At 54.8% G+C, this 24,503-nt stretch overlaps 1 protein-coding gene across 1 annotated transcript; it reads left to right on the plus strand.

Annotated features, from left to right (window-relative positions):
* Positions 1 to 7,926: 7,926 nt before the first annotated feature.
* LOC147529213 (L-gulonolactone oxidase-like) lies at positions 7,927 to 22,652 on the plus strand. The gene is made up of 12 exons (XM_086625746.1): positions 7,927 to 7,939; positions 8,314 to 8,414; positions 9,041 to 9,166; positions 9,948 to 10,042; positions 11,721 to 11,811; positions 12,512 to 12,697; positions 19,633 to 19,740; positions 20,142 to 20,218; positions 21,049 to 21,198; positions 21,547 to 21,711; positions 22,119 to 22,209; positions 22,524 to 22,652. The coding sequence occupies exons 1-12, from the start codon at positions 7,927 to 7,929 to the stop codon at positions 22,650 to 22,652; spliced, it is 1,332 nt and encodes a 443-aa protein (XP_086481872.1).
* Positions 22,653 to 24,503: the final 1,851 nt, after the last annotated feature.

Consider the following 24,503-nt stretch of genomic DNA (forward strand, 5'->3'; position numbering starts at 1 on the left):
CCGCCTGGACACGTTCTTGTGTGATCTGATGTAGGTGGTCCTGCTCTGGCAGGGGGATTGGACTAGATGATCCTTTGAGGTCCCTTCCAATCCCTAACATTCTGTGATTCTGTGAAATTAAAAACTCCAGCCCCTGGGTGGGCAGCCTGTTCAGACCTGTTCCTCCAGCCCCCATTCTCCATCACTCTGACTCTTGTCCTGCCTGGCTTTGCTGGTGGGGAGGACACCTTGGGAGCAGTTTCGGAGCTGTTTTGGATTCTGCCAATGAGTTGTAAAATCCAGAGCATCATCTGAGCACCCCACCCCGGAGCCCTGTCCTGGAGAGCCTGGTGGTGCTGCCGGAACAGCCTCTCCTGTGACACTGGCATCCAGGTTGTGGGTTTACTGGGTGTTCGTAGAACTGTGGAACGGTTTGGGTTGGAAGGGACCCTAAAGATCATCCAGTTCCAACCTCCCCGCCATGGCCAGGGACACCTTCCACTACACCAGGTTGCTCAAAGCCTCATCCACCCTGGCCTTGAACACTTCTAGGGATGGGACAGCCCCACACATGGTTCTCCCTTGCAGCGAGGACCCATGGATGCACCCCAGGTCCCATGGACCCCACCGTGCACCAGCCCTCTCCCACACATCCTGGAATATCTGGTGAGGGAGGACCTGCAAAGAGTTCCAAGCCCCCATCCCTCCTCGCACACCATGTAACCCCCCCCCTCAGCCCTGCATTACCACAGCAGGGCATTGCTCCTGCTCCAGCAGCCCCCTCTCACAGATTCCCACCCCATGCCAGCTCCGTGCCCCCCCCTCCCCAGCCTAGACTGGCTTCTCCAACTCCTATCACCCACCCTGGCTGTGTATGTCCTCGCCCCATGTCCATATCCATCCTCAGCTCCCGGGTGCATGTGTCCTCTGTCCCCTGGGTGCATGCATCTCTGGTCTGCAAGGTACTTGTGTCCTTGCTCCCTGGGGTGCAAGTGTCCTTGGTCCCCTGGCTCCATGTCCTCAGTTCCCCTGGGTGCACGTGTCCTTAGTCCCTTGTGCATGCATCCCCAGTCTCTGGGATACACCTGTCCCTCAGTCTTCTGGTGCACATGTCCCTGGTCCCCTGGGTGCATGCATCCCCAGTCTCCAGGGTGCATGCGTCCTCAGTCCCCTGGGTACATACATCTTCCATCCCTGGGGTGCATGCATCCTTGGTTCCCCTGGTGCACATATCCTGGGTCTCCGGTGCTGGCAGGTCTGGGAGAGCACGGCCAGAGCGATGCAGGCAACCATCTGGAGAGATGCAAATCCACCCCGGTTTCCTCTGGGGCCTCACTCCGTCTCTCAAAGGGTTTATTCCCAGGAGAAATCCTCGAGCTGTAAACATGATGGATGGCACTGGCACCACACGGGCCCAGGCCCAGCACGATGAATGTCTTCCGAGGGAGGAGATAAGTCTGGCTGCGCGCCGAGCTCCTCCAGGCCATTTCTTTCCGCAGCTCAAAGCTGCTCTTGGATGCAGTGGAAAGAAGGGAACCGAATCCCTTGGGATGCTGCGGAGCTGGAACCAGCAAAACCCCCACCCCGGGATGGACGCGGGCTCCATCTGGACGATGCACCAGGAACTCCATCCTGCTCCTCTCGCAGCTCTGCAGTGTGAAAGGAAGAAGAAAATGTCTGGGAAACCTCAGGGTGGGTGTCAGGCCCCGGATCCCAATGGCAGAGGCTTGGAAGATGTTGTCCCCCTACAAAGCATCAGCATTAGGGGCAGCTGGCAAATGGCCGGGTTTGTTTTTTAAGAGAGCTCTGCTGGGACAGGTGGAAAATGAGGGGGGGATTGGTGACAGCCAACATGGCTTCACTAAGAGCACATTGTGCCCCACAAGTTGGGTGGCCGTCTACAATGGGGTTACAGTGGTGGTGGATAAGGGAAGAGCAGCTGACATCATCTACCCAGACTTGTCCAAAGTGTTTGACACTCCCACACGACATCCTTGTCTCTAAACTGGAGAGACATGGATTTGACGGATGGACCACTCGTGATAAGGTATTGGCTGGATGGTCGCACTCAAAGAGTTGTGGCCAACGGTTCAATGTCCAAGTGGAGGTCAGTGACGAGTGGTGTTCCGCAGGGGTTAGTACTGCAGGGTGCAGGCGCTGGGGGTGCAGGATGTGAACATAGGGTGCAGGGTGCACACAAGGGGTGCAGAGCATGAGCACCAGGGTGCATTACATATGGTGTAAGGTGCACACACAGAGTGCAGGGTGCAGACACCAGGGTGCAGAATGCAGGGACTGGGGTTAGTATGCACACGTGGAGTGCTGGATGGCGTGCACAGCGCACACACAGTGTGCAGGGTGCGGGGACTGGGGTGCAGGGTGACACAGGGAGTGCAGAATGTGAGCACTGGGGTGCAGGGTGCACACATATGGTACAAGGTGTGCACACACAGAGTGCAGGGTGCAGAATCAGGGTGCACACACGGGTGCACGGTGTGGGGTACTGGGATGCAGGTGCAGACATTAGAATGCAGGGTGCAGGGACCGGGGGGTGCAGAGTGCATACATGGAGTGCTGGATGGCATGCACGGAGTGCAGGGTGTGCAAATGGGTGCGGGGTGCAGGCACTGGGGTGCAGGGTGCGTGCAAGGGGTGCAGAGTGTGGGCACTGGGGTGCAAGGTGCACACACAGCATGCAAGGTGCAGATACAAGGTGCACACATGGGGTGCAGGGTGCTGCAGTGGTGGCAGGGTGTGAGTACTGGGGTGCAAGGTGCAGACACCAGGGTACAGGCACTGGGGTTGCAGGGTGCAGACGTGTGCAGGGTGCAGACACCAGTGTGCACACATGTGGTGCAGGGTGTGGATACTGGGGTGCAGGGTGCAGACACGAGGTGTAGGCCACTGGGGGCTGTTGGGGGAGCTGGGCCCCATCCTGCCCCTCCAGCACCCACAGCACCCTCTGTCCCCGTCCCTGGCTCCCTTTCACCACAGGATCTGGGGGCAGATGGGACCAGCCACCATCCTCGTGCCTAGGCGGGCTCTGTGGCACTCAGTTAAATTTCAACCCAGCCCGTGTCTGGACTCTGGGGACAGTTTTGGCTTCACCTCGCACCGCTCGGTTAATCATTGAGCCCCAGTGGGACCCAAACCACCCCATTTGGTGGGGTGCTGAGGGCAAAGGGCCCTTTGGGGCCCAAAACGCCTTTGCACAACTCAAACTCCCCACCCCGGGGACCCAAACCCACCCAGTGCACGGTGGCAGGATGGGACCAGCTCTGCTGTCCCCCAGGATCAAAAATCCCTGGAAAGACGTTGTTTTCCCTCCATTTTTCATTGGTTTCTCCCTCGAGGCCACAAGGCTCCCATGGGTGTTGACAGCAGGGCTGCTGAGCTGCAGGGAGGACGCGGGGGCGATTAAGGGACAATGTGTTCCTGCTCCCATAAAGGACCAGCGCTGGTCCCGGCCTCCCCAGCTCCAGCACCGGATCGGAAGGGAAGCAATTAAGTAGGAAAGAGAAAAGAAGAAGAAGAAAAAAGGCCCTCGAGATTAAGGAGGAAAGAATAAAAGCCGCCACGAATTCAATTTCCCACTGTTTATTGTTTAAAGTAGAACAAAGAAGGAAAAAAAAAAAAAAAAAAAAAGAAAAAAAATAGCAAACCCTCCCCGATTCCTGCCTGGTCCTGATATGCAAAGAGCTTCAGCAAAGCACTTCTGCCTCAGTTTCCCCACTGCTGTACAGGAGGTGCAGCTCTGGGGAGGAGCACATGGTGGGATGGGGAGGAAGGCTTCCAACCACAAGGCAGGTTTTTTGGTGCAAAGCCCATTCTGCACCCTCCTGCAGGGGCTTGTGAGGCAGTCGTGTGCTACCGCCCCTCCAGCACAATGCCAGGCAAGGTGCCCACAGTCTGGGGTGCACTGCAACCTAGGGGTGCACTGCAAACTGGGCATGCACTGCAATTGAGGAATGCATTGCAATTTGGAAATGCGTTGCAATTGGGAGTGCGTTGCAATTCATAATGCATTGGAGTTTGGGAGTATGTTTCAGTTTGGGAACACATTGCAATTTGGGAGTGCATTGCAATCTGCATGCATGGGCCATTTACAGCCCAGATGTGACAGTGATGAGCAGCTGCAAATGCAGGCATCCCAGCAGGACCTGCTGCTGGCCCAGCTCAATGCCAGCATCTGCAGAGGTGTCAGTGGGGGCATGGAGAGGGGCTTCTCCCAGCTCCTGTCCCCAGTTTGGCTGCTTTGGACAACCCCAGCCAGGTCACAACAGCCGATTCCGCCATGGCGCTCTGGCCATGCAGATCCGTGAGACCCCCCTGCAGTGCTGCGTTCAGCTCTGGGGTCCCCAACACTAGAAGGACATGGAGCTGTTGGAGCAGGTCCAGAGGAGGCCACAAAGATGATGCAAGGGCTGGAGCACCTCTGCTATGGAGACAGACTGAGACAGTTGGGGCTGTTTGGCCTGAAGAAGAGAAGGCTCCGGGGTGGTGTTATTGCAGCCTTCCCGTACCTAAAGGGGCTACAAGAAAGCTGGAGAGGGCTTTGGACAAGGGCGTGTAGTGACAGGACGAGGGGCAATGGCTTTAAACTGAAAGAAGGGAGATTTTGATCAGATCTAAGGCAGAAATTCTTCTCTCTGAGGCTGGTGAGGCACTGGCACAGGTTGCCCAGAGAAGTTGTGGCTGCCCCATCCCTGGAAGTGTTCAAAGCCAGGCTGGATGAGGCTTTGAGCAACCTAGTGTAGTTGTCTCTGCCCATGGCAGGGGGTTGGAACTGGATGATCTTTGAGGTCCCTTCCCAAACCATTCCATGATTCTTGATTACTGCTGGTGTTCAGGGTCCCCAGTGCTGCAAACTGCACACCAGCCATGGCAAACCCAACTGAAGCCTCCGCTGATGCCACACTCCCATGCTTTAAGCCAGGTGACGACGTGGCCTCCCAATCCCCGAGGCTGAGCCAAATAACTGAATCCTGCCCTGGTCTCGGTGACGGATGAACCCCCACCGGGGGCGGGGAGACGGGGAGCTGCGGGATTGCCCCAACTGAGCTTTGCTGATCTCCATTGCTCCCCAACTGATCCCTCCAGCAGAGACTCCACAGGGCGTTTTCCATCCCAAATGTTTTATCGATGGAATTAGCCCAGCTGGCACATCCCTCTGGGACCCAACCGAGAGCTGGTGGAGACCGAGGTGGTGGGGGAGAGCTGCATCCCTCCTCCTCACCCCCATAGTTAATGAATAATCCCTTGATGGGACTTTTTTTGGAGATTTTTGATGAACTTTGCCCAAGACTTGGACCCAGAGCAGCCGCGTCGGTGTCTGACCCATTGGCCTCTTATCTAAGGTGAGATTATCATTAATTCACCACGGCACAGGCAGGAAAACATCAGCAGGGTTTCGGGATGGTTAGGAGGTCAAGGAGCTTTGGAGGCAGACGAGAAGACCCAAGAAAGAAGCCACTGGAGATGTCGTGAGGTCCTTCACAGGCTGCACAGCTCGTGCTCTGGTATTAAGAACCAATTTTTTCCCCCTCCCCATGGTTCGTGTTGTGCTGGAAAGGCTGGTTCTTGGAGCAGCCATTGCCTGCCCGCCCGGAGCTCAGAGTGATGCTCCCGGAGGTCACCTCGCCTGAGTTATCCGGCTCAGAGAAATCCTTATCGTCCCCTTCTTAACGAAGAAGCAGGGAGGGTTCGCTTATCACCCAGGCGCAGCCACTGAGTGCTACAGAGCTCCTGCAAACTCTCACAAGAGCTGTCACCCGGACGGATCCTGTCCCTGTAACCCCCCTTCTGCTCCCAGTGGAACACCAGAGCAAGTTTGTGGTGCAAGACGGGAAGTGAAGACCTCCAGGACCCATTTTGCATGTGGCAATGAGATGCATCGAGGCTGTGAACCTGCTGCCGGGTCCCCCCAACCTGCAGAGCCTTTGCCCTGTTCCCTGCTTTGCCCAGCTTGGCTGGTGCAAAGGCTGTGGGTTGAGGGGACACACCTGGGGCCAAGACCCCAAAAGGGTTACGGCTTCTCCCCAAAAACCTCCTGCAGCATCTTCCCAAACCCTCTACAGCATCTTCTCCCCAAAACCTTCTATAGCATCTGCTCCTCAAAACCCTCTGAAGGATTTCTTCTCCCTCTGCAGCATCTTCCTAAAACTCTATGCAGCATCTGCTCCCCAAAACTCCCTAAAGCACCTTCTCCCCCAATACCCTGATGTATCTTCTCCCTGAAACCCTCTGCAGCATCTTCTCCCCAAAACCTTCTGCAGCATCTGCTCCCCAAAACCCTTTGCAGCACCTTCTCCCCCAAACCCTTTGAAGCATCTTCTCCTCAAAACCTTCTGCAGCATCTTCTCCCCCCAAACCCTCTGCAGCATCTTCTCTCCAAAACCTCTGTAGCATCTGCTCCCCAAAACCTTTGCAGCATCTGCTCCCCAAAGCCACCCGAGTTTTCAGCATCCCTGTAGGACGCGGGGCCCCAGGTTCAAATCCGTGCCCAGATTCTGCTCTGCCAGGCAGGAACCAAGGGCTCAGCCCCTCTCCTCCCCCAGGGAATCAGGCAAATCCCGAGGGAAGGGCTGTTACTCATTATCCTTCCAGCCCAGAGAGAAGATCCTTGTTGACGCACAGAGCAGGAACAAGCTCTACCAGCCTCGGTCTGGCCAGGATCACCCCTTGTCCTCGGTGCCGAAGAAGCCAGAGTCCTGCTCGCTCCAAACAGCATCTGGTGGAGAGGCTGACAGGATGGTGAGGAAAAGTCAATGTAGCCAAGCAAGGAGTTTATCCAGTTTTGGAGTGGGAGGGGTGGTCCGGACAGCACGAAGCCACACGCTGGGGTTAGAGCTGTTGAGATGATGCGGTTTTATTGCCACCTTTGATATGGATTTAATAATTGGCTGTGATGGAAACGGGAAAGGTGTCTTGGAAAAGAGAGAGAGAAGGAAGCAAAGCCAACAGATTCCTTGGATAAATCCGGTCGGGCTCTGGCTGCTGAGCAGGAGGGTTTCAGTATCTACAATTTTTCTTCTTTTGGGTGGTTGTTTTTTTTTTTTTTCTGCTTCTCCCCCGCTGTACCATGGCTCACATACCAGCTCCGGGTTTTAACTTCCACTGGGGATGCTGTGGGGCACCCCCAGCCTCACCTCCCCCTGGCTCCAAGGGCTCCCTGCTGCTATCTGGGCTATCTGCGATAGCTTCCTGATGGCCCTGGCTCCAGGCAGTGTCACCTCCCTGGGCAGGGTGATGGGCCATCCAGTGTTCCTGTCTTACCAGGCCCCTAAATCAGCCTGGGAGGGGGCTGGGCTGGTGGGGGAAGGGGTGGCAGGGGGAGAGGGGTGCTGCAGACACCCCTGGGAGAGCCCCTTCTGCACCCCTGGAGAAGTTTGATCAGTTTTTTGGGGGGGTCTGCTCTTTGGATGGGTGTTGAACCCATCAGAGAGGGGGAGAAGGAAAGGGGGGGGGCGGGGGGCAGAGGAGGGAGGGCTGGGTGGGGAGGGGGGAGGTGGAGGGTTTGCTGATGGAGAAGAGGGTGGAGGGAATGGGAAGGAGGAGACCACAGGAGGTGGCAAAGGAATAAATCATCCCTGCAGCCAAGGTGGGACACATGTTGTGTTGGAAGAGGTCCTGCCTGGGGCAGTGGGATTCATCATCTCCTCTGGGGCTTGGTGCCCAACCAGGTCCTTCCTTGACCAAGCTGCCGCTGGGCTGGCCATGGGCAAGGAGAAACTCGCCCCATAGCCAGGACCAAAGCACCCTGGGGATGTCCTGCCTTGGGTTAACCCCTGCCTGGGGTTGGGATGGGGCTGGGTCTTTTGGCTGTGCCCCCCCCTCCTCGTGCTAGGCCTGAGGACAGTATCTCCGGGTGGATGGCTGAGGTTGAGGGAGGTCCCAACCTGGTCCCAGTCAGCCTGTCATGATGAGGCCATCTGGGGACACTGGGACATGAGGCCACGAGGTAGGTCTGGGTGCTAAGGACCAGGTCTGAAGGAGACCAGAGAAGAAGGGACCATGCAAACCCAGAGGACCCCAGCACACATCATGCTGTAGGAGGAAGGGATGGGCTGTACCCAGGGAGATGTCTCCAACACACCAGGGCATTCTCCTCTTTCTTCCACTGACTGCCAAGGGAGCCTGGGCTGACTGCTCACATGGAGACATCTCGAGTGTAGTGACTCAAGGGGTGAGGAGAACCTCAGCATCCATAAATATTTAATCCTTTAGGAATCCTGGCTCTGGTACAGTGGTCTTAGTAGACGAAGAAGGAGCTGGGTGGAAAAGCAAGGGAGGCCACTTAGCTTTCTTCTGCTTTAGCTCTTGATTTTGGTCCAGGTTCACGGCCAAGGGGAGTCAAGTTCCAGAACTGGGCCAAGACCTATGGCTCCTCTCCGGAGCTGTACTTCCAGCCCACCTCGGTGGAGGAGATCCGGGAGGTAAGGAAGTGCTTTCAGGAGACAGCTCATAGAAATGAAGATGAGGAAGGACCGGGAAGGGCTGTGATGTTCCATCATGTTCAGTCAGAGAGGTCCACAGATGGTGACAGCACGAGTCCTTCCCTCAGCCCCAGGAGATGGCCCATGCTACTGAGCTGCGCATGTGTCCAATATCTAAAGATCCAGTAAACCAGCACACCTGGCCCCAGTTGGACTCTGTTCCTTGGGCATCAGCATCTGCCATCCTTCTGGGGTCCCTTCCCTGCCCCAGCTGCCATGCTGAGGGATGAGAGTCCTGTGTCACTTTTGTCGCTCAAGAGACACTTCTACCACCCTAGAGTGTCTCAGGTGGGCATTGCCTCTTTTGGGATCATGGAATGGTTTGGGTTGGAAGGAACTTTAAAGGTCATCTAGTCCATCCCCCAAGGATGACTCCAAGGGCTGTCTTAGGAGGCATCTGGGCTCCGGGGGTGGTTTTAACCCCAGATGATGAGTTATCAAAGCAACTGGATGTCAACTATGGGTGAGATTTTAGCTTGGGATGTCTCATGGTGCCTCTTCCACTGCCCTTAGCACACAGCTTGAGGGAGATGTTGCATTTTCACGGCTGGCTATTGTCTCTGCAGATCCTGGATATGGCCAGACAGCGGGGCAAGAGGGTGAAGGTGGTGGGGGCGGCCACTCTCCTTCGGACATCGGCCTGCACTGATGACTTCATGATCCAGATGGGGAAGATGAACAGGGTCCTCAAGGTGAGACCAGCTTCTGAGAGGTGGCGTGGTGGCCCTGAAATATGGTGACACCCCTGTTTGTCCAGCCACCGAGGGCAGGGAGACCAACACTGCCATACCCAGAGTAGGAGATGAGAGGATGGAGAGACTTTCCTGTCCTCACAGCCATGAGTTTTCCCAAACCAGACCCTAAAATGTTGGGGCAGGACTAGCGAGGGAACTGCCCCTGTGCACATGTGCGCCGCGTGTGCGTGCACACAGATACATGTCCATGCTAGTCACATGTGCGTGCGTGCATTTGTGCGTATATATGCATGCACGTGCGTGTACGTGTGCAGCTGAAGACAAGAAAATCCTGACTCTAGCAGCACAGTCTGAGCTGGATCGTTACTTGTAATTAACAGCAATAATTAATTAAGGAGCGGCTCTCTCCCTGACAGCTCTGTCCATCAGGAGCGGGATGAATGGCTCCTCAAGGTAATAAGCTATTTTTCCACCGGAAGCTGGCTGAGTGAGGTGGGAGCTGTAGAGCAGAGGGGTTTGCTGGAGGTAGAGCTTTGCTGGGGAGTGTCTTCTCCTTTGCATTGACCAACACCTCAGGGAAGTTATGGGGGAGCAAGGTCAGGAGCTGGTGGCATCATTGGGTTGGATGAGGTTGGGTTGGAAGGAGATCTGAGAGAGGTGGTAGATCAGGATGGAGCATGTCTCTCGTGTAGACTATGTTGGTAGGAGCAGAGGTGTTTTCCATGGGATGTTCTCCTCCGAGCTGTGTGACCTTCCCCTCACATCCCGTCCTTTGCAGGTAGACAAGGAGAAGCAGCAAGTGACAGTGGAAGGTGGGGTTTTCCTCTCGGATCTGAACGTTGAGCTGAGCAAGCACGGGCTGGCCCTGGCCAAGTGAGTGGGACACGTGCGCGGGACTGTCTCTGGGTGTCCTCCAAGGTGTTTGTCTGTGCCCCAGGTCAAGTGCTGGCACGTGGCAAAACAGGGATGTTTGAAGGGCTTTTACTGCAGAATAGGGCTGTTTACTTCCGGATCTGGTCTTCCACTAGAGTCCTGCAGACTGCAGGTCAACCTCCCCCATGATGGAGTCGGAGCAGGAGGCTGGACAAGGGGAGCCTTTATTCCCACACCAACTCTCTTATTCTCACTGCACCTACTAGGTTGGCCCTCTCCATGTCACGAAGGAAAACTCTGCGTTCCCTGGCCCTAAAAAGACGAGAGGACCCTTCTTAGGGATGTCTCGCATGGGACAGAGGCTGACAGCTGGTGGTAGACCAAATTAGGCTAGAAATGAGTTTTTGATGGCCATTGGAATTTCTTAGGAGGAGGCATGGGAGAGTCTTTGCTCTGCATTGCTTTGGAATGCCTGGTGTTCCCAGAAGAGGAGGTGGAAGTGATGGGCTAGGGGTCCAGGCCAATCCGGGACAGCGGATGGGGCTCTTCGAGATGATCACAGCTGCTCCCTCTGCCTCCAACACAGAATCACAGAACAGTTTAGGTTGGAAGGGACCTTCAAGATCATCCAGTTCCACCCCCCCGCCATGGGCAGGGACACCCTCCACTACACCAGGTTGCTCAAAGCCCCATCCAGTCTGGCCTTGAACGCTTCCAGGGATGGGGCATCCACATACGTGGTTCTCCTTTGCAGTGAGTGTCTTGCCAAGGGCTTGGAGTGACCCACGTTCAGATAGGTGTTTGTGAAGGAAATAGCCACGGAGAGCATTTCTCACACTCGATCTCTTTCATTTGCTGACCTTGGGGAAGAAATTGCTCTTTAATTACAGTCAAGCTCAATATCTTGTGTTCCTCTGTCGATAAAAGCAATGAGTTTGTCAGAGCCCTGGCCAGGGCTGGGGTGAAGGTTCAGAGAAATAAGCCCCACCTGATCAGATGGCCAACGGTGCAGGTGGGGTGAGCAGGACTCCTTCATGGAGGAGGAATCCACTGAGGATTGCAATGGCCATGGGAACCACATCTGGTTTGGGAGGTTGCAGCTCCCCAGCTGTTGGAAGCTGGAGGAGTATTTGAGGGAAGTGGCAGGAACAGCACATTGTTTTCTGTAACCTTCTACCATCCTCATGTGCCCACCTTGGCCATGGTTGGAGGGATGGACCTCGGTCTGCAGACCTTATGCTTGTAGATGCTGCTTCCGGCTCTGCTCCGCAGTGATGTTTCTGGAGCAAGCCCAGGTTCCTCACCCCTTGCTTTGAACGCATACGGGAGGTAGGTCTCCACCCCAGTGAGTCCCTCCAGGCTGATGGGAAGAGATGGGCACTTGTGAGATGGGATGCAGCTGAGTTGACCGTGGTGACCTGTGCTCACCAGGCACCTCTTCCTCCCCACAGACTGTAGCAACATCCTGTTAGATATGTCCCAAGGAGATGTGCAACACTTGGCCAACACACCCACCCGTTGCTGTAGGGTACCCCAAAGGGTGGAAACCCTGCTTGTTGGGGCAGGAGAGCATGTCCTGGGGGTCCCTGTGGAGGGTCTGCATGCAGTGTAACACCTGACAAGATGGGCTGTGCCCCACACACTCAGGTCCTCACCCAGCCCCTTCATCTACCTCCAGCTTAGGAGCCATTTCTGAGGTGACAGCGGCCGGTGTGATCGGAACAGGGACGCACAACACCGGGATCAAACATGGCGTCCTCCCCACCCAGGTGAGACACGAGTCGGGAGCAGGTCCATGCACAGACATCAGCATCTTGAGGGCTTCAGGGGAGATGTCCCATCACCTGGTCTGGGTCTAGCGTGCCCAGCTAGACTCAGCCTTGGGGTAAGGAAGGAGCACACTGTACTCAGCAAGCAGGAGAGGTCCTGTCTCCCTGGGATGGAGCTGCTATGGGGGACCCTCAATTCTCCTCATCTGCCAGATAAAACATGACTCAACCCCAAACTCCTGCGTCCCTGTGCTTTAGGGTCTTCTAATCCCATGAATATGGGATTCAAAGGGAAAGCAGCTCTTCTTGCATTGGAGACTCCCAAAACCAAATGTCTGCAGGTCCCTGGTCTATTTTTAACTAGACATTTGTGAAAATCCTCCAATCCTACCTCAAATCCGTATGGCGATTCCAGCAATGGTTATGGAGAACTGAAGTAATTTGGGAAAGTTACTTCTTATTTGATGGCTTTTCCCAGCATCCCCCATAGAGAGAAGGATCCTTTTATGCCACCACATCAAAGGTGGAAGGAGACGGGCTGGTGGAGACAAGCTCAGCACAAAGCACCCTGTGATGATGGCCCTGGTACGAGGGTCTCCCTGCTTTAGCCCCCAGTCCTAAGTTTTGGGGTGGATGCAGGGTCTTGGCATGGAGACAGGAGACGCTGAAAGCTCGCTGAGGCTTTGCTGTCCTCTTGCAGTTCATAGCACTCACACTGCTTACGGCCTCAGGGGAGATCCTGGAGTGCTCCAAATCCATCAACGCGGACATCTTCCAGGCTGCCCGCCTGCATCTCGGCTGCCTGGGCGTTGTGCTCACAGTTACCTTCCAGTGCGTGCCCCAGTTCCACCTGCATGAGGTGACCTTCCCCTCCACCCTCACCGAGGTATGTTGTGGGTCATGTTTAAAAAAGCCTTCTTGGGAATAAGCAAAGTTCTTGGGGAGGTGATGTGGCCGGAGAGAAAAACTAGGAAGTGGTTACGCTCCAGTACAAAGTGCCACGGTTGTGTGTAGGTTGTGCCTTTTGTGCATTTTCATAGCATGCTTTGTGGTGTCCTTTGAGCTGGAAACTTCTCCAGGGTGACAAAGGAGAAGAAGGAAAAGCCATGTTTCTTAGCAAATACCATTTTAACTTACCATGGGTGGGAACATCATCTTCTGTCATCTTCTGCCAACTGTATCCTGGGCTGCATCCAAAGCAGCGTGGGCAGCAGGTCAAGGGAGGGGATTCTGCCCTCTGCTCTGCTCTCATGAGACCCCTCCTGCAGTGCTGTGTTCAGCTCTGGGGTGTCCAACATCAGAAGGACATGGAGCTGCTGGAGCAGGTCCAGAGGAGGCCACGAAGATCATCTGAGGGCTGGAGCACCTCTGCTATGGAGACAGGCTGAGACAGTTGGGGCTGTTCAGCCTGGAGAAGAGAAGGCTCTGGGGAGACCTTCGAGCAGCCTTCCGGTGCCTAAAGGGACTACAAGAAAGCTGGAGAGGGGCTTTGGACAAGGGCGTGTAGAGACAGGACAAGGGGCATGGCTTTGAATTGAAAGAGGGGAGATTTTGGTGAGATCTAAGGCAGAAATTCTTCCCTCTGAGGGTGGTGAGGCACTGGCACAGGTTGGCCGGAGAAGTTGTGGCTGCCCCATCCCTGGAGGTGTTCAAGGCCAGGTTGGATGAGGCTTTGAGCAACCTGGTGTAGTGGAAGTTGTCCCTGTCTATGGCAGGGGGGTTGGAACTAGGTGATCTTGAAGGACCCTTCCAACCCAAACCATTCTGTGATTCTATGATCTCGTGCTTTTGACAATAGCTCGATCCTTTCTTGTATGTGAGGTCTGGATATTTCTAGGGATGGGGTTCTCCATCTCCCAGTGTGAAGTTGGGTTTAACTCTATTTTGAGCTGAACTTGGGGCGAGCTGTGCTGGAGATGAGAAGGTGACACATGTCAAAGACCAGACTGAACAAATCCCTGATCAGGACCCAACCCCAGAGCTACATTTGAGTCGTGTAATGGAAAACTCCCTTTAAAACCAATTGTCAAGTTGCTACTAGACTTGTCTGTCTCTATCTTGCCAAAGGTCCAAATCACCCAGACTAAGGCATAGGGCACTAGTGACTGGCCCAAGAGGACATGCCCAAGGGAGATGGATTTCTGAGGAGGGTTTCTGATCAGGAATCAGGGTCTGGTATGACTCTGAGGGTTGCTCATGTGTCTTCTCAGCAAGTTGTCCTGCTGTCCTGCCATCCATCCACTCCCTGTTGTCCTCTCTTTGTGAACGTGTCCCTCCTCAAGGCCACATCTTGTACATATCCCATGAAAGGGCACTTGGTTGGCCATGGAGAGCATGAGAAGTGTAGGTCCTTGTTCAGTACAGGGCTGAGGCACTGGGGACAGTGTCCTGGGATGCTGGTACAGAGATGCTCAGTGCTGGAGAGTGGTTGCCTCCAGCTGAGCTTTCCGTCCTCGGTGGGAACTGGGCTGGAGAGTGGTTGCCTCCAGCTGAGCTTTCCGTCCTCGGTGGGAACTGGGCTGAAATAGGCTGATTTCCCTCAAAAGAAACATGAAATGCCCTTTCTTGGGGCAGTGCATCTCCCAGGCTTGACAAGCTTGGGTCTCCACGTGGCTCTGTGACCAATGGTGGGTGTGATGCGGTTCCCTCTGAAAGCATTTTGAAGGCCCCGTGGGTGTTTCTACAGAGCGATTTGAAGGAATTCTTTCTCCTGGGAACACATCAAAACTGACTTTCTCTGTCTCTGTCGTTATATAAACTCCTTTTAACAGCTGGCCTTGGAGCCCTCCCACCCTCACGGTGCCGGGAAGGCAGGTGGAGCGAGACATTCCATCAGATGCTCCATGGCTGGGACAGCCTGGCACAGCTGTCATACCAGAATGTGACCCTACTGCCTTGAGCTTGTCCCAGGTGTCGTCACTGGAAGCCACAGCACTGCACAGGCTAAAGCCTCCAGAGGCCACCTCCAAGTTGAAAGACCTGGTGGCTTTCTAAATGCTGTGTGGACTCACTGTGGTCACTGGAAGGAGTTAGATTTCTGAGTGAGGAAACTGAGGCACAAGGTCCATCAGGAGGAAGAAACCAGTGGCAGTGGAAAGGAACATCTCCGGAAGCTTGGAGCTGCTTCAGCCATGGGTCATCTTTGTCCTCCTGTGTTCTGATGTCCCCACTGGTGCCTCCTCGACACCGTCCTCGTCCATTGTCGCGTTTGAGTCTCACAGGTCCAGTTCCAGCCTGGCTAACGACAGTACAAGCCTTCGTTAAAGCTGGGCTCGTGAAAAATAAAATAGTCCTTGGGCCAAAGCAGCGACATATGTTGCAGGACTGATTAGCACCGCAGCACTGAGAAGCACTGTCCTTAATTTTTTCAAGACCTGCATTATTCAGTACCCCATTGAGGTGACTTGAACGCCACTACCAATGCGAATTTAATGCGCTTTTGCAGTATCTTTTTCGTAAGCCCTGATGCAAACCAATCCAGCGGTCCTTGTGCCATGCCAGGGACAGCTGGGCCGACTGGGGAGGTGGACAGAGGGGTCCACATGCGTTCCCTGAGCCCATTAATGTGTCGACCTGGTCTGACCTCCTAAGACCAGCTGCACCAGAGCAGTCGAGAGCTGGAGCACTTCCAGGGTCTGATTTTTCCTGGGAGGTGGGAAGGGAAGAGAGAGGAATGAAGGAAACCCACTGAGATATTTCTCCAGCCTGCAGTGAGCTCATTACCGGTGTCTCCAGGCTCAGAGGTGATGAGTTTGTGTCTAATGGCTCAGGAGCATCTTTTGCTAGTGAAATGCCTCTTTGCTTCCTGATCCGCTGCTTCCCTGGTGTCCTGCAGCAGGGAGTTCCCCACTTTAAATGCATTTAAATTTTTTCCAATGAGGGTGGTGAGGCACTGGCACGGGTTGGCCAGAGAAGTTGTGGCTGCCCCATCCCTGGAAGTGTTCAAGGCCAGGTTGGATGAGGCTTTGAGCAACCTGATGTAGTGGAAGGTGTCCCTGCCCATGGCAGGGGGTTGGAACTGGATGATCTTGAAGGTCCCTTCCAATCCAAACCATTCTGTGAGTCTATAAATACATTTCAGTGTGATGGGACCCTGCCAGCTCCTTATGGCTCAGTCCTCACCCACCCTGCCAGACCTTCACTGCGTCCTCTAGCACCTTTCCTCACCTGAATTTCCAGGTTGAGTGATTTTTTACATCTCCTAAGCTGCCTTTTAGCTAAGAAACCTCAGCTATTGTGTAGCATAACCCACCTGTCCTGAGTGGACACCCTGCTCAGCACCATCTGCCTGGGCCTTGCACAGCTCAGCCAATCTTCTCCCCATCCCTCAAGGCTGTTGAGAGGGCGAATCTATAAATATTAACGCCGTTATCAATTCTCAGTCATCGCCGCAGCTTTGCCTGCTTCCAGATCTCCGGCTTTCATGTCGAGCAGCTCAGCGAGGCGGAAGAGAATAATGGCAAGGGAGCAGGTTGCCTGAAATATTTAAGCTGGAGTTATCTAAGACATTGAGGGTAATATATGTGTCAGAGGAGCCGGGCACGGGTCGGTGGTTATGTAAGATCTGCACGCTTTCTTTTCTGGCCTCGTGATTGTCTTTATCACTGGGATAAGCTCAGCTGCTCTCACTGCTGACTGTGACCAGGAACAAGGCACGGGACCGGGAGGGTTCGTTGCAGAGCTGAGGTCACCGGAGAAACTGCCGAGCATCCCTGGATGGTGGCAGGGATGGAGTCAGCATTCTGTCACCCCATAGACATGGAGCTGTTGGAGCAGGTCCAGAGGAGGCCACGAAGATGATGCGAGGGCTGGAGCACCTCTGCTATGGAGACAGGCTGAGACAGTTGGGGTTTTTCAGCCTGGAGAAGAGAAGGCTCCAGGGAGACCTTCCAGCAGCCTTCCAGTACCTAAAGGAGCTACAAGAAAGCTGGAGAGAGGCTTTGGACAAGGGCATGTAGTGACAGGACAAGGGGCAATGGCTTTGAGCTGAAAGAGGGGAGATTTTGATCAGATCTAAGGCAGAAATTCTTCTCTCTGAGGGTGGTGAGGCACTGGCACAGGTTGGCCAGAGAAGTTGTGGCTGCCCCATCCCTGGAAGTGTTCAAGGCCAGGTTGGATGAGGCTTTGAGCAACCTGATGTAGTGGAAGGTGTCCCTGCCCATGGCAATGGCGTTGGAACTAGAGGATCTTTTGAGGTCTCTTCCAACCCAAACCATTCTATGATTCTATGACCTGCTGGGAGGCTGGTGAGGATGAGGATGGGTCAGACTCAGATACCGTATTTCTTCCTGTGTTCTTTGGGGCTTCCTGAGTGGGAGGTGGTTTTCGTATATAGAATCATAGAATGGTTTGGGTTGGAAGGGGACCTGAAAGGTCATCTAGTTCCAACTCCCAATATCTATATGTACTAAGGCAATGAGTTTCTCTTCCAGGAAGGTCTCCGATCTGCTTCTGAACCCCTGCAAACTTTTAACCGCCTGCAGACTTGTACAGCTCAGTGACCCAGTGCATGAAGAAGTGCTGCTTTTGGTCTTGCTTCAAGTCTACCACTTGCTAACCCAACCCCTAATCCCAACCCCAACCCTTTGGGGGATGTCCCAGGCACCTGGAATGGATCCCTCAAGCCCAGCTCCTCCAAGACCACCCAGTGTCTAAACTCCGTCTCCATTGCTGGGCCTGGCCTGTCCCTCTTAGCCAGATATGTTGTTTTTGACCTCAGTGCATGGAAGTGACTCTTCCAATCAAGGCTCGGACACCATCCCCTGATGCAGTGGGATGCGGGAAGGCACAGGCAGCGTGCAGGCAGAGAGGAAGACTGAGCATTCATCGTCTCTCCTAAAATACAAGCTCTCCATGCTCCCTAACTTCATTGCTCTGATGGACCTGCAGGACATGTGCTAGTGGCTTCTTGTGCTTCGTCCTTGTCCCGTCCTCGTCCCATCCTTTTCCTTTCCTTGAGGACCATCTGGAGCAACCAAACTGGCATTGCAGTAGGTGGGAATGCCTGACCCCCAGGCTCAATGAGTGGCTTCTTCCAACCCAACCTTTATGAAGGATTTGTTCTGGACTCCTGGGAGGGAATCGAAGATGAGCAAAATCCCCTCAGGTCTCCACATGCTCCAGGGTCATCTCCGTTGCATGCGTTGGCCATGTCACAACGACGAGATTTCCACTGTCTGACCTCTGCCTCTGACTTCAGCACTCAGCCAGCTGACAACATCCCCAAGGACTCCCGGAGCCAGCTCGCTTGCTGCCTTCAGCTCCCGCCCACTGCGCTGTAATTATCCTACAAAGTCTGGGGCTTATTTTCCTCCGAGCAGTATCGCAGGAATCAAAAGCGCACATTGAAAAGGTCAACCCGCTGGCAATTTGCTTCCTTGCTCAAAGGCGACGGCTGGAAGACAAACAGACGTTGGCAGGATCACCTTGGGAAAGCTTCATCCTTCTTTTCTCTGCTTGTTTTAGCCGCTTGGTGCATTTGTTCCAAAGCCAAACCAAGGGATATGTGGGGTCATTGCTCTTGCCTGGCTTCTACTTGCGCAATCATTAACTGTTTCCAAGGTAAGGACTTCTTTGGCCGGAAAACAGGCTGGTTCAGGAACATCTTAGAGAGATGTTGTGGCTCTTTGGGAGCTGCAGACGTGAAGATGATGACAACAGCATTAGCATTAAGTCTTCCCAATTGCAGCAATACACTATTTCAGGGCTGTTCAAGGCCAGATTGGATGGGGCTTTGAGCAACCTGGTGTAGTGGAAGGTGTCCCTGCCCATGGCAGCGGGGTTGGAACTGGATGATCTTTGAGGTCCCTTTCCCTTCCAACCCAAACCATTCTGTGATTCTATGATTCTATTTGTCTTTCCATCCTCCCCGCTCTAACGGGACCTTGACATTACGGCAGAGCCACCCCATGAAGACCCTCACCTTATGGCGGGGTCACAGCAAGATGCTGGGTGCTAAAGCAGCCCAGCCTGGTGATTAATAGCTCATTAAGACGAATAACTCAAATGACCCAGGCAGAAAGGAACAACTTCACGGCCAAGGATACCACCACCCTCCTGGGGTTATATCTGTTGGTCATCGCACCTTCTCTGGTGTCAAGCAAACTCTTCCAAGCAGACCTGCTGGGTTTTTAAGCCTTTCTGCAAAGCTATGGGAGATCTCTGCAAGAGGAGCAAGGGGTGGTTGGTTGGGGAGGTTGTTTGCAAGAAGAAGAGGTGCTGGCCCGGCCAAAATAGCACCGTGCAGGGGTTGACCACAGGGTCCCTCTACTCTTGCACGAACAGGGACGATGGCCAAAGGGTCTTATCAGTTTTGTGGGTGCTGCTGCCTCTAGCAGCGGGGTTTCCTCCAAGTAGCCCTGCGACAAGACCCTGGTGGCTCTAGGAATAGGCTGAGTATGTCCTGGGGCTGCGGTCACTTCCTCGAGCCTGGTGACGGGGCATTGTCCTGCCTGTTTCCTGCCCGCTCGGGCTCCCTGGGCCTGGATGTCCTCAGCTGCTGGCAGGCAACTCATCCTGGGGAGCTGCCTTTCTTAGAGCTCTTTTTTGTGTCTTTATGAATAATTTGGCAATTCTGCATCTGAAGTGGGGGACATCTCTGGGACAGGGCCATGTAATGCATCCCAGCTAGATCCCACATCGCATCCCGGCTCCGCCCCCCATTGCCCCCGGGCTCCAGAGCTGCAGAGAGCTTGTGCTGCCAGGCTGTGAAAATGGGGAAGGGCATCCCTGGCACTGGAGCACGAGGTGGATTTTGGGACTCCCCAGCATAGAGCCCCCAACTCAACCACCAACCAGCCCCCGTTTCTCTGGTTGTTGCAGGTCCTCGATCACCTCGAGGACCACCTGAAGAGATCCCAATATTTCCGATTCCTGTGGTTCCCGCACAGCGAGAATGTAAGCGTCATCTACCAGGACCCCACCAACAAGGTAGGTCCCACCGGGCTCCGTGCGTGAAGGGATAAGGACCCGTACACAAAGCTGTTTGCCCTCCAGAGATGGTATTTCAGGATGGGCTTGCAGTGCAAGGGAAAAGAGCTGGGCTCTGCCCACGCTCCACAATCTGGGGATCCCGGGATATAGATGCAACTTGGGCTGTCCAAGCTCTCAGCATCCTCATGACAAAGCCTGGTCTCTTCTTGGGGCTGGATATGGCCCCGTTTCATCACGGGAGAGAGATGTGGGGAGTCCTGGGGTGCCCTTCTCCAAACCCCTGCTCCAACCTTGGTTCTGGTCCAGGCACGTGCTCCCATCTTCATGCCCACTGGCAAGAAAGCCGCAAACCCTGCTGGTCCCTAACGACCATCGTCTTCCTCTGTTTGGCTTTGCAGCCCCCCTCTTCCTCCGCCAGCTGGTTGTGGGATTACGCTGTCGGCTATTATTTGCTGGAGTTTCTGCTCTGGATCAGGTAGAAGCATGTTTTGGGCTGGAGATCAGTGGGGTTGGATGGGTTTTTCCAGGGCTGGCATAATCCAGATGGCTTCAATCCCAGGGAAGATGGCAGGGGAGAACTGGGACTCTGAGCACACCCATCCCTGGGGAAGAAGGAGTTGCTTGTTCTCCTCCAAGCAATCTCCTGCGCAGGAGGAGAGGGTTTGGAGCAGGATGGATGTCTGGGGCTGCACTGCCCTCTCGTGTGCACAGAGACGGAGTCATGCGCCGAAGCAGCGTGGGCTCCAGCAGCAAAGGAGCTTTTTGGAGGACAGTGTTGGCTGCCAGTATGTCCTGAGCACCAGAGTGGAGAGAGGAGATCCAGCCAGGTCGTGGGGGCCAGGCTGGGAAGAAGGACCCAGCTGGCAGAGGAGAGCCAGGACGGACTCCGTAAAGAGGGAGAAGAGGGACTGTGGACAAGGGCTCCACCCTGGCACTCCAGCCTGTCCCCAGGAGCTCTTGGTCCCCCAGTGCCAGATGCCCTGTGCACAGCCCGGGAGGCACTGAGGTCTCAAGGGGGAGGGAAGCTGATGAGGAAGAGGAGGGAGTTGAGGGCAAGGGTGCAAGTCCAAGATCAGGTGGGGTGAGCACAGGCGAGGTCCACGCAAGGCTGCCCATCCCCGTGGGCTCCAGCATTCCATGGTGTTGGGGTTTACAGCTTTGCTTAGTTGCCTACATCCCCTTGAGGGGCATCCCCTTGTCCAGCATCCCTGGGCTGTGGCTTGTGCCATGGCAGCTCCCACTCTTGGCAAATCCCTGGCTGACAGCTCTGGGGTCCGGTCTTAGCTCCTGCTCTCTGCTCCGCAGCACCTTCGTGCCCAGCTTGGTGTGCTGGATCAACCGCTTCTTCTTCTGGCTCCTCTTCAGCTCCCGGGTGGAGAACGTTGCCATCAGCTACAAGATCTTCAACTACGAGTGTCGCTTCAAGCAGCATGTTCAAGACTGGGCCATCCCCATGTAAATGGCTCTGTAGACCCTCCCTGTCCATGCCCAGCTGGGCTCTGTGCCCCAACCACATGCTATCCCCTGCCCTGGCCCAGGCTGCCTGGAGCAGGAGCAAAGCCATGCAGAAAGGGACCTGGCACCGTCCCTACCTGCAAGCTGAGCATGGGGACCCTTCTGCATCCCTGTCCTGGGGTACCAAAGCCACATCACACCGTGTCTTGGGGGTTTGTGAGCCCAAAGCAATGGGAGGGGTGTGCTGGGACATGCCATGCCCTAGCCTGAGGCCAGGGATGGAGCTGTGGGATGGGGGTTCAAACCCCATGCCAGTGTTAACCGGGGCTGGGGGCTTCCCCTGGGCAGTGAGAAGACAAAGGAAGCCTTGCTGGAGCTGAAAGCCGCCCTGGAGAACAACCCCAAGATGGTGGCTCACTACCCCGTGGAGGTGCGCTTCGCCCAGGGGGATGACATCTGGCTGAGTCCCTGCTTCCAGCAGGACAGCTGCTACATGAACATCATCATGTACAGGTGAGCCACATCCCCATTCCGCCCCCGGCTCCTCCTCTTCCTCCCCAGCTCGAAGGCACTGACACCAGCTCTTGCGCTGGAGACCTGGATCCAACGAGCTCCTGCACCTTTGCCTGCTCACCCCACTCAGACATCTGCAGGCACCAAGCCAGAAGGGATGGGGTGGCCTTGGAGCACCCTCAAGCCACCCACCCCTGTTTCTTGAGGATGATGTCCTACATCAGGGTTCACTGGCCAAGTGGTGGTGGCACACTGGTTCTCAGAGGGTTTCCATCTCCTGGTACTGGTCAAAGAGCCCATAATGGGTCCCTGGGGTTGTCCTTCTCCTCAGATGAGAGTTTTCTGGGTGTGCAAATCCCCCCACAGCCCCTGCTAATGCCCTCCCTGCCTGATTACCACTCCACCAGGCCCTACGGGAAGAATGTTCCCCGCCTCAACTACTGGCTGACCTACGAGGGCATCATGAAGAAGCACGGTGGGAGACCTCACTGGGCAAAGGTACCAATGGCCCCGCTCCTCTAGGAGGAGAGGGTCTGTGGAAGGGGGTCCTTCCCCCTTCTCCATCATGCAAGGGGGAGTTTGCAGGGGGGAGAGGGTCAGAGAAGGGTCTCCATATCAAGCTGGTCCCAGAGGGGTATAGGTGCCTTGGGGAGATGACCTTCCCCTGTTTGCTACCCACCCTGGGGACATATATAAGAGGATGGAGGTTCCACCACTTCTACAGAGGCTTCCCACAGCAGGTGGTGGAGGGGTCCAGTGACACATTCCCCAGTGATGGGCAGTCCCCCCTCCGGACACTTTGTCTCCTCCAGGCCCACAGCTGCACCCGGAAGGACTTTGAGAAGATGTACCCAGCCTTCCCCAAATTCTGCTCCATCCGGGAGAAGCTGGACCCCACGGGGATGTTCCTGAACGCCTACCTGGAAAAGGTGTTTTACTGATGGGGGCAATGTGGGGGATGGAGGAGAAATCAGCCATCATCCACCATTCTCGGATCACCCCAAAGCTTGTGGTGGTCCCAAGGTGCTGCACCCCCTGCTCTGCCCTCACCTGTCGTGACAGCAGGCAGCAAGGGCTGGCCACTGGGGCAGGGACATTCTCTGATCTTGATGCTAACAAGGCTCTGCGGTGCCTGGAAGTCTCTCCTGGAAACCAGCAGAGCAGTGGGGACCATGTCCCTGTCCCCCCAAGATCTGTACATCCTCAAGTGCCTCCTGTCCAAGCCAATATTTCAATAAAGACCTTTATTTGAGCAGATCTTCTCTGAGCCTGTGCCTTCAGCCTGGGCATGAGTTCAATGGAGGTGACTCTGGGGACTGGGGAAGGGGCTAGGTGTCCCTGCACAGCCCCAATGCTGGGGTCAGGGACAGACATGGAGACCAGAGCCCATTGCAGAGCGTGGGGCTGGCACCATCCAGGTCCTTGAGCTCAGGCCATCTCCCCTTGCAGAGGCATGCAGGCAGGTTTTGGGAGGAGGAGGCTGCCTGCCAGGTCCACCCCAGCCTGGCTCATGTTGGTGTCTGGGAAGCCATGCATGGGCAGATGGGCTGTGTCCTCTCCTAGGTGAAACTGCAGCTGCTCCATGCATCCAAATCTTGCAGGAGATGCTCCTCAGGATCCAGCGGCATGATGCTCATTCTCCTGTCCCTTCTCTCCTTGAAACCATCCCTGCTAGACCAACCCAAAAGGTACTGGTCCAAGCCATGCTTGCATCCCCAAGAGATGGGGAAGAGACCATGGATTTCTCGAGAGCAGCTGCAGGATTCCTCAGGATGGCCAGGACAAATGGACAGCAGGTCAACGATGCTTTTAGAGAGACACCATCAAAGCGCCATGCAGCCTGCCTGCCCTTTGTGCAGGAAGTGAGCGCAAGATTTTATGGGACAGGAGCGTGACGCTTATCCCCAAAACTTGTGACACTGGTTGGTCTGACCCCCTCCCGCTCACTCCTACTGTGGTTTCCCCATGTGTCCCCTCCCCACAGCTTCACAAGCACCATGGCCTGGGTGTCTGTTGGCATGGCCGGGATTGCTGGTGTGCAAGACGGAGGATGAGGGACACCAAAAGTGATGTCTCTAGGGTTACTCTTGATGGATGATGACAAACCATTCATGGGCAGATGTCCTTTGACTTTCAGAGCCCTCAGCTGGCACTGGCGTGGACATGCCACAGCTCGTCCATCCTACTGAGCTCAGGTCGCTCAAGGCAAGGTGCTGGAGTCATGTCCAAGGTCAGCTAACAAACCTGGTGTCCCAGACACATCCGAGCAAACAGGTTGAGGAACCGTTCGAGTTCAAATGGTTGATGACACTGTTTGAGTTTATGAGCCAACAAGGAGGTGCTGGAAAACGTACGTCATCTCAGGGTAAAAAAATAGATGTGGTGGCTATTTCATGTGACAAGTTGGGTGATTTCTCCCAGAAGTTACCTGTTTGATGAGGTTTTACCCTTTCTCCAGCCCTTGGAGCCAGGTGGGGTGTAAACACCGACAATTTTGTTTCTAGCTCTCAAATTAATGCAAGGTCTTGAAAACTCAACCTGAGGGCAACCTACAGAGGAAGATCAGCTGGTTTTGGAAAAGATCATTAAAAAGTGGGAAGAGGAAGAGAGTGAAGATTCAAGTGAGCTAGCTGACCACCTTCCCAGGAGGAGGGTTTTGTACGGCCTCAGATTTTGCTGCAGTTTCATTCCTGCAGTACAAGAGGAGTTTCTGACAACTCTGCAGATCTGAAGCTAAGAGGTTGTACAAACTTAGATAAATTCACGTTTCTTTTATAATGGATTTCTTCTGT

Source organism: Tauraco erythrolophus, chromosome 2 (genome assembly GCF_009769465.1).
Source record: "Tauraco erythrolophus isolate bTauEry1 chromosome 2, bTauEry1.pri, whole genome shotgun sequence".
Classification (NCBI taxonomy): domain Eukaryota; kingdom Metazoa; phylum Chordata; class Aves; order Musophagiformes; family Musophagidae; genus Tauraco; species Tauraco erythrolophus.

Excerpts from the sequence above, each read along its gene's own strand:
- LOC147529213 (XM_086625746.1), top strand. Across the intron at positions 10,043-11,720 it reads CACGGGCTGGCCCTGGCCAA|CTTAGGAGCCATTTCTGAGG; the intron begins GTGAGTGGGACA and ends ATCTACCTCCAG. Across the intron at positions 12,698-19,632 it reads TCCCCTCCACCCTCACCGAG|GTCCTCGATCACCTCGAGGA; the intron begins GTATGTTGTGGG and ends TGGTTGTTGCAG.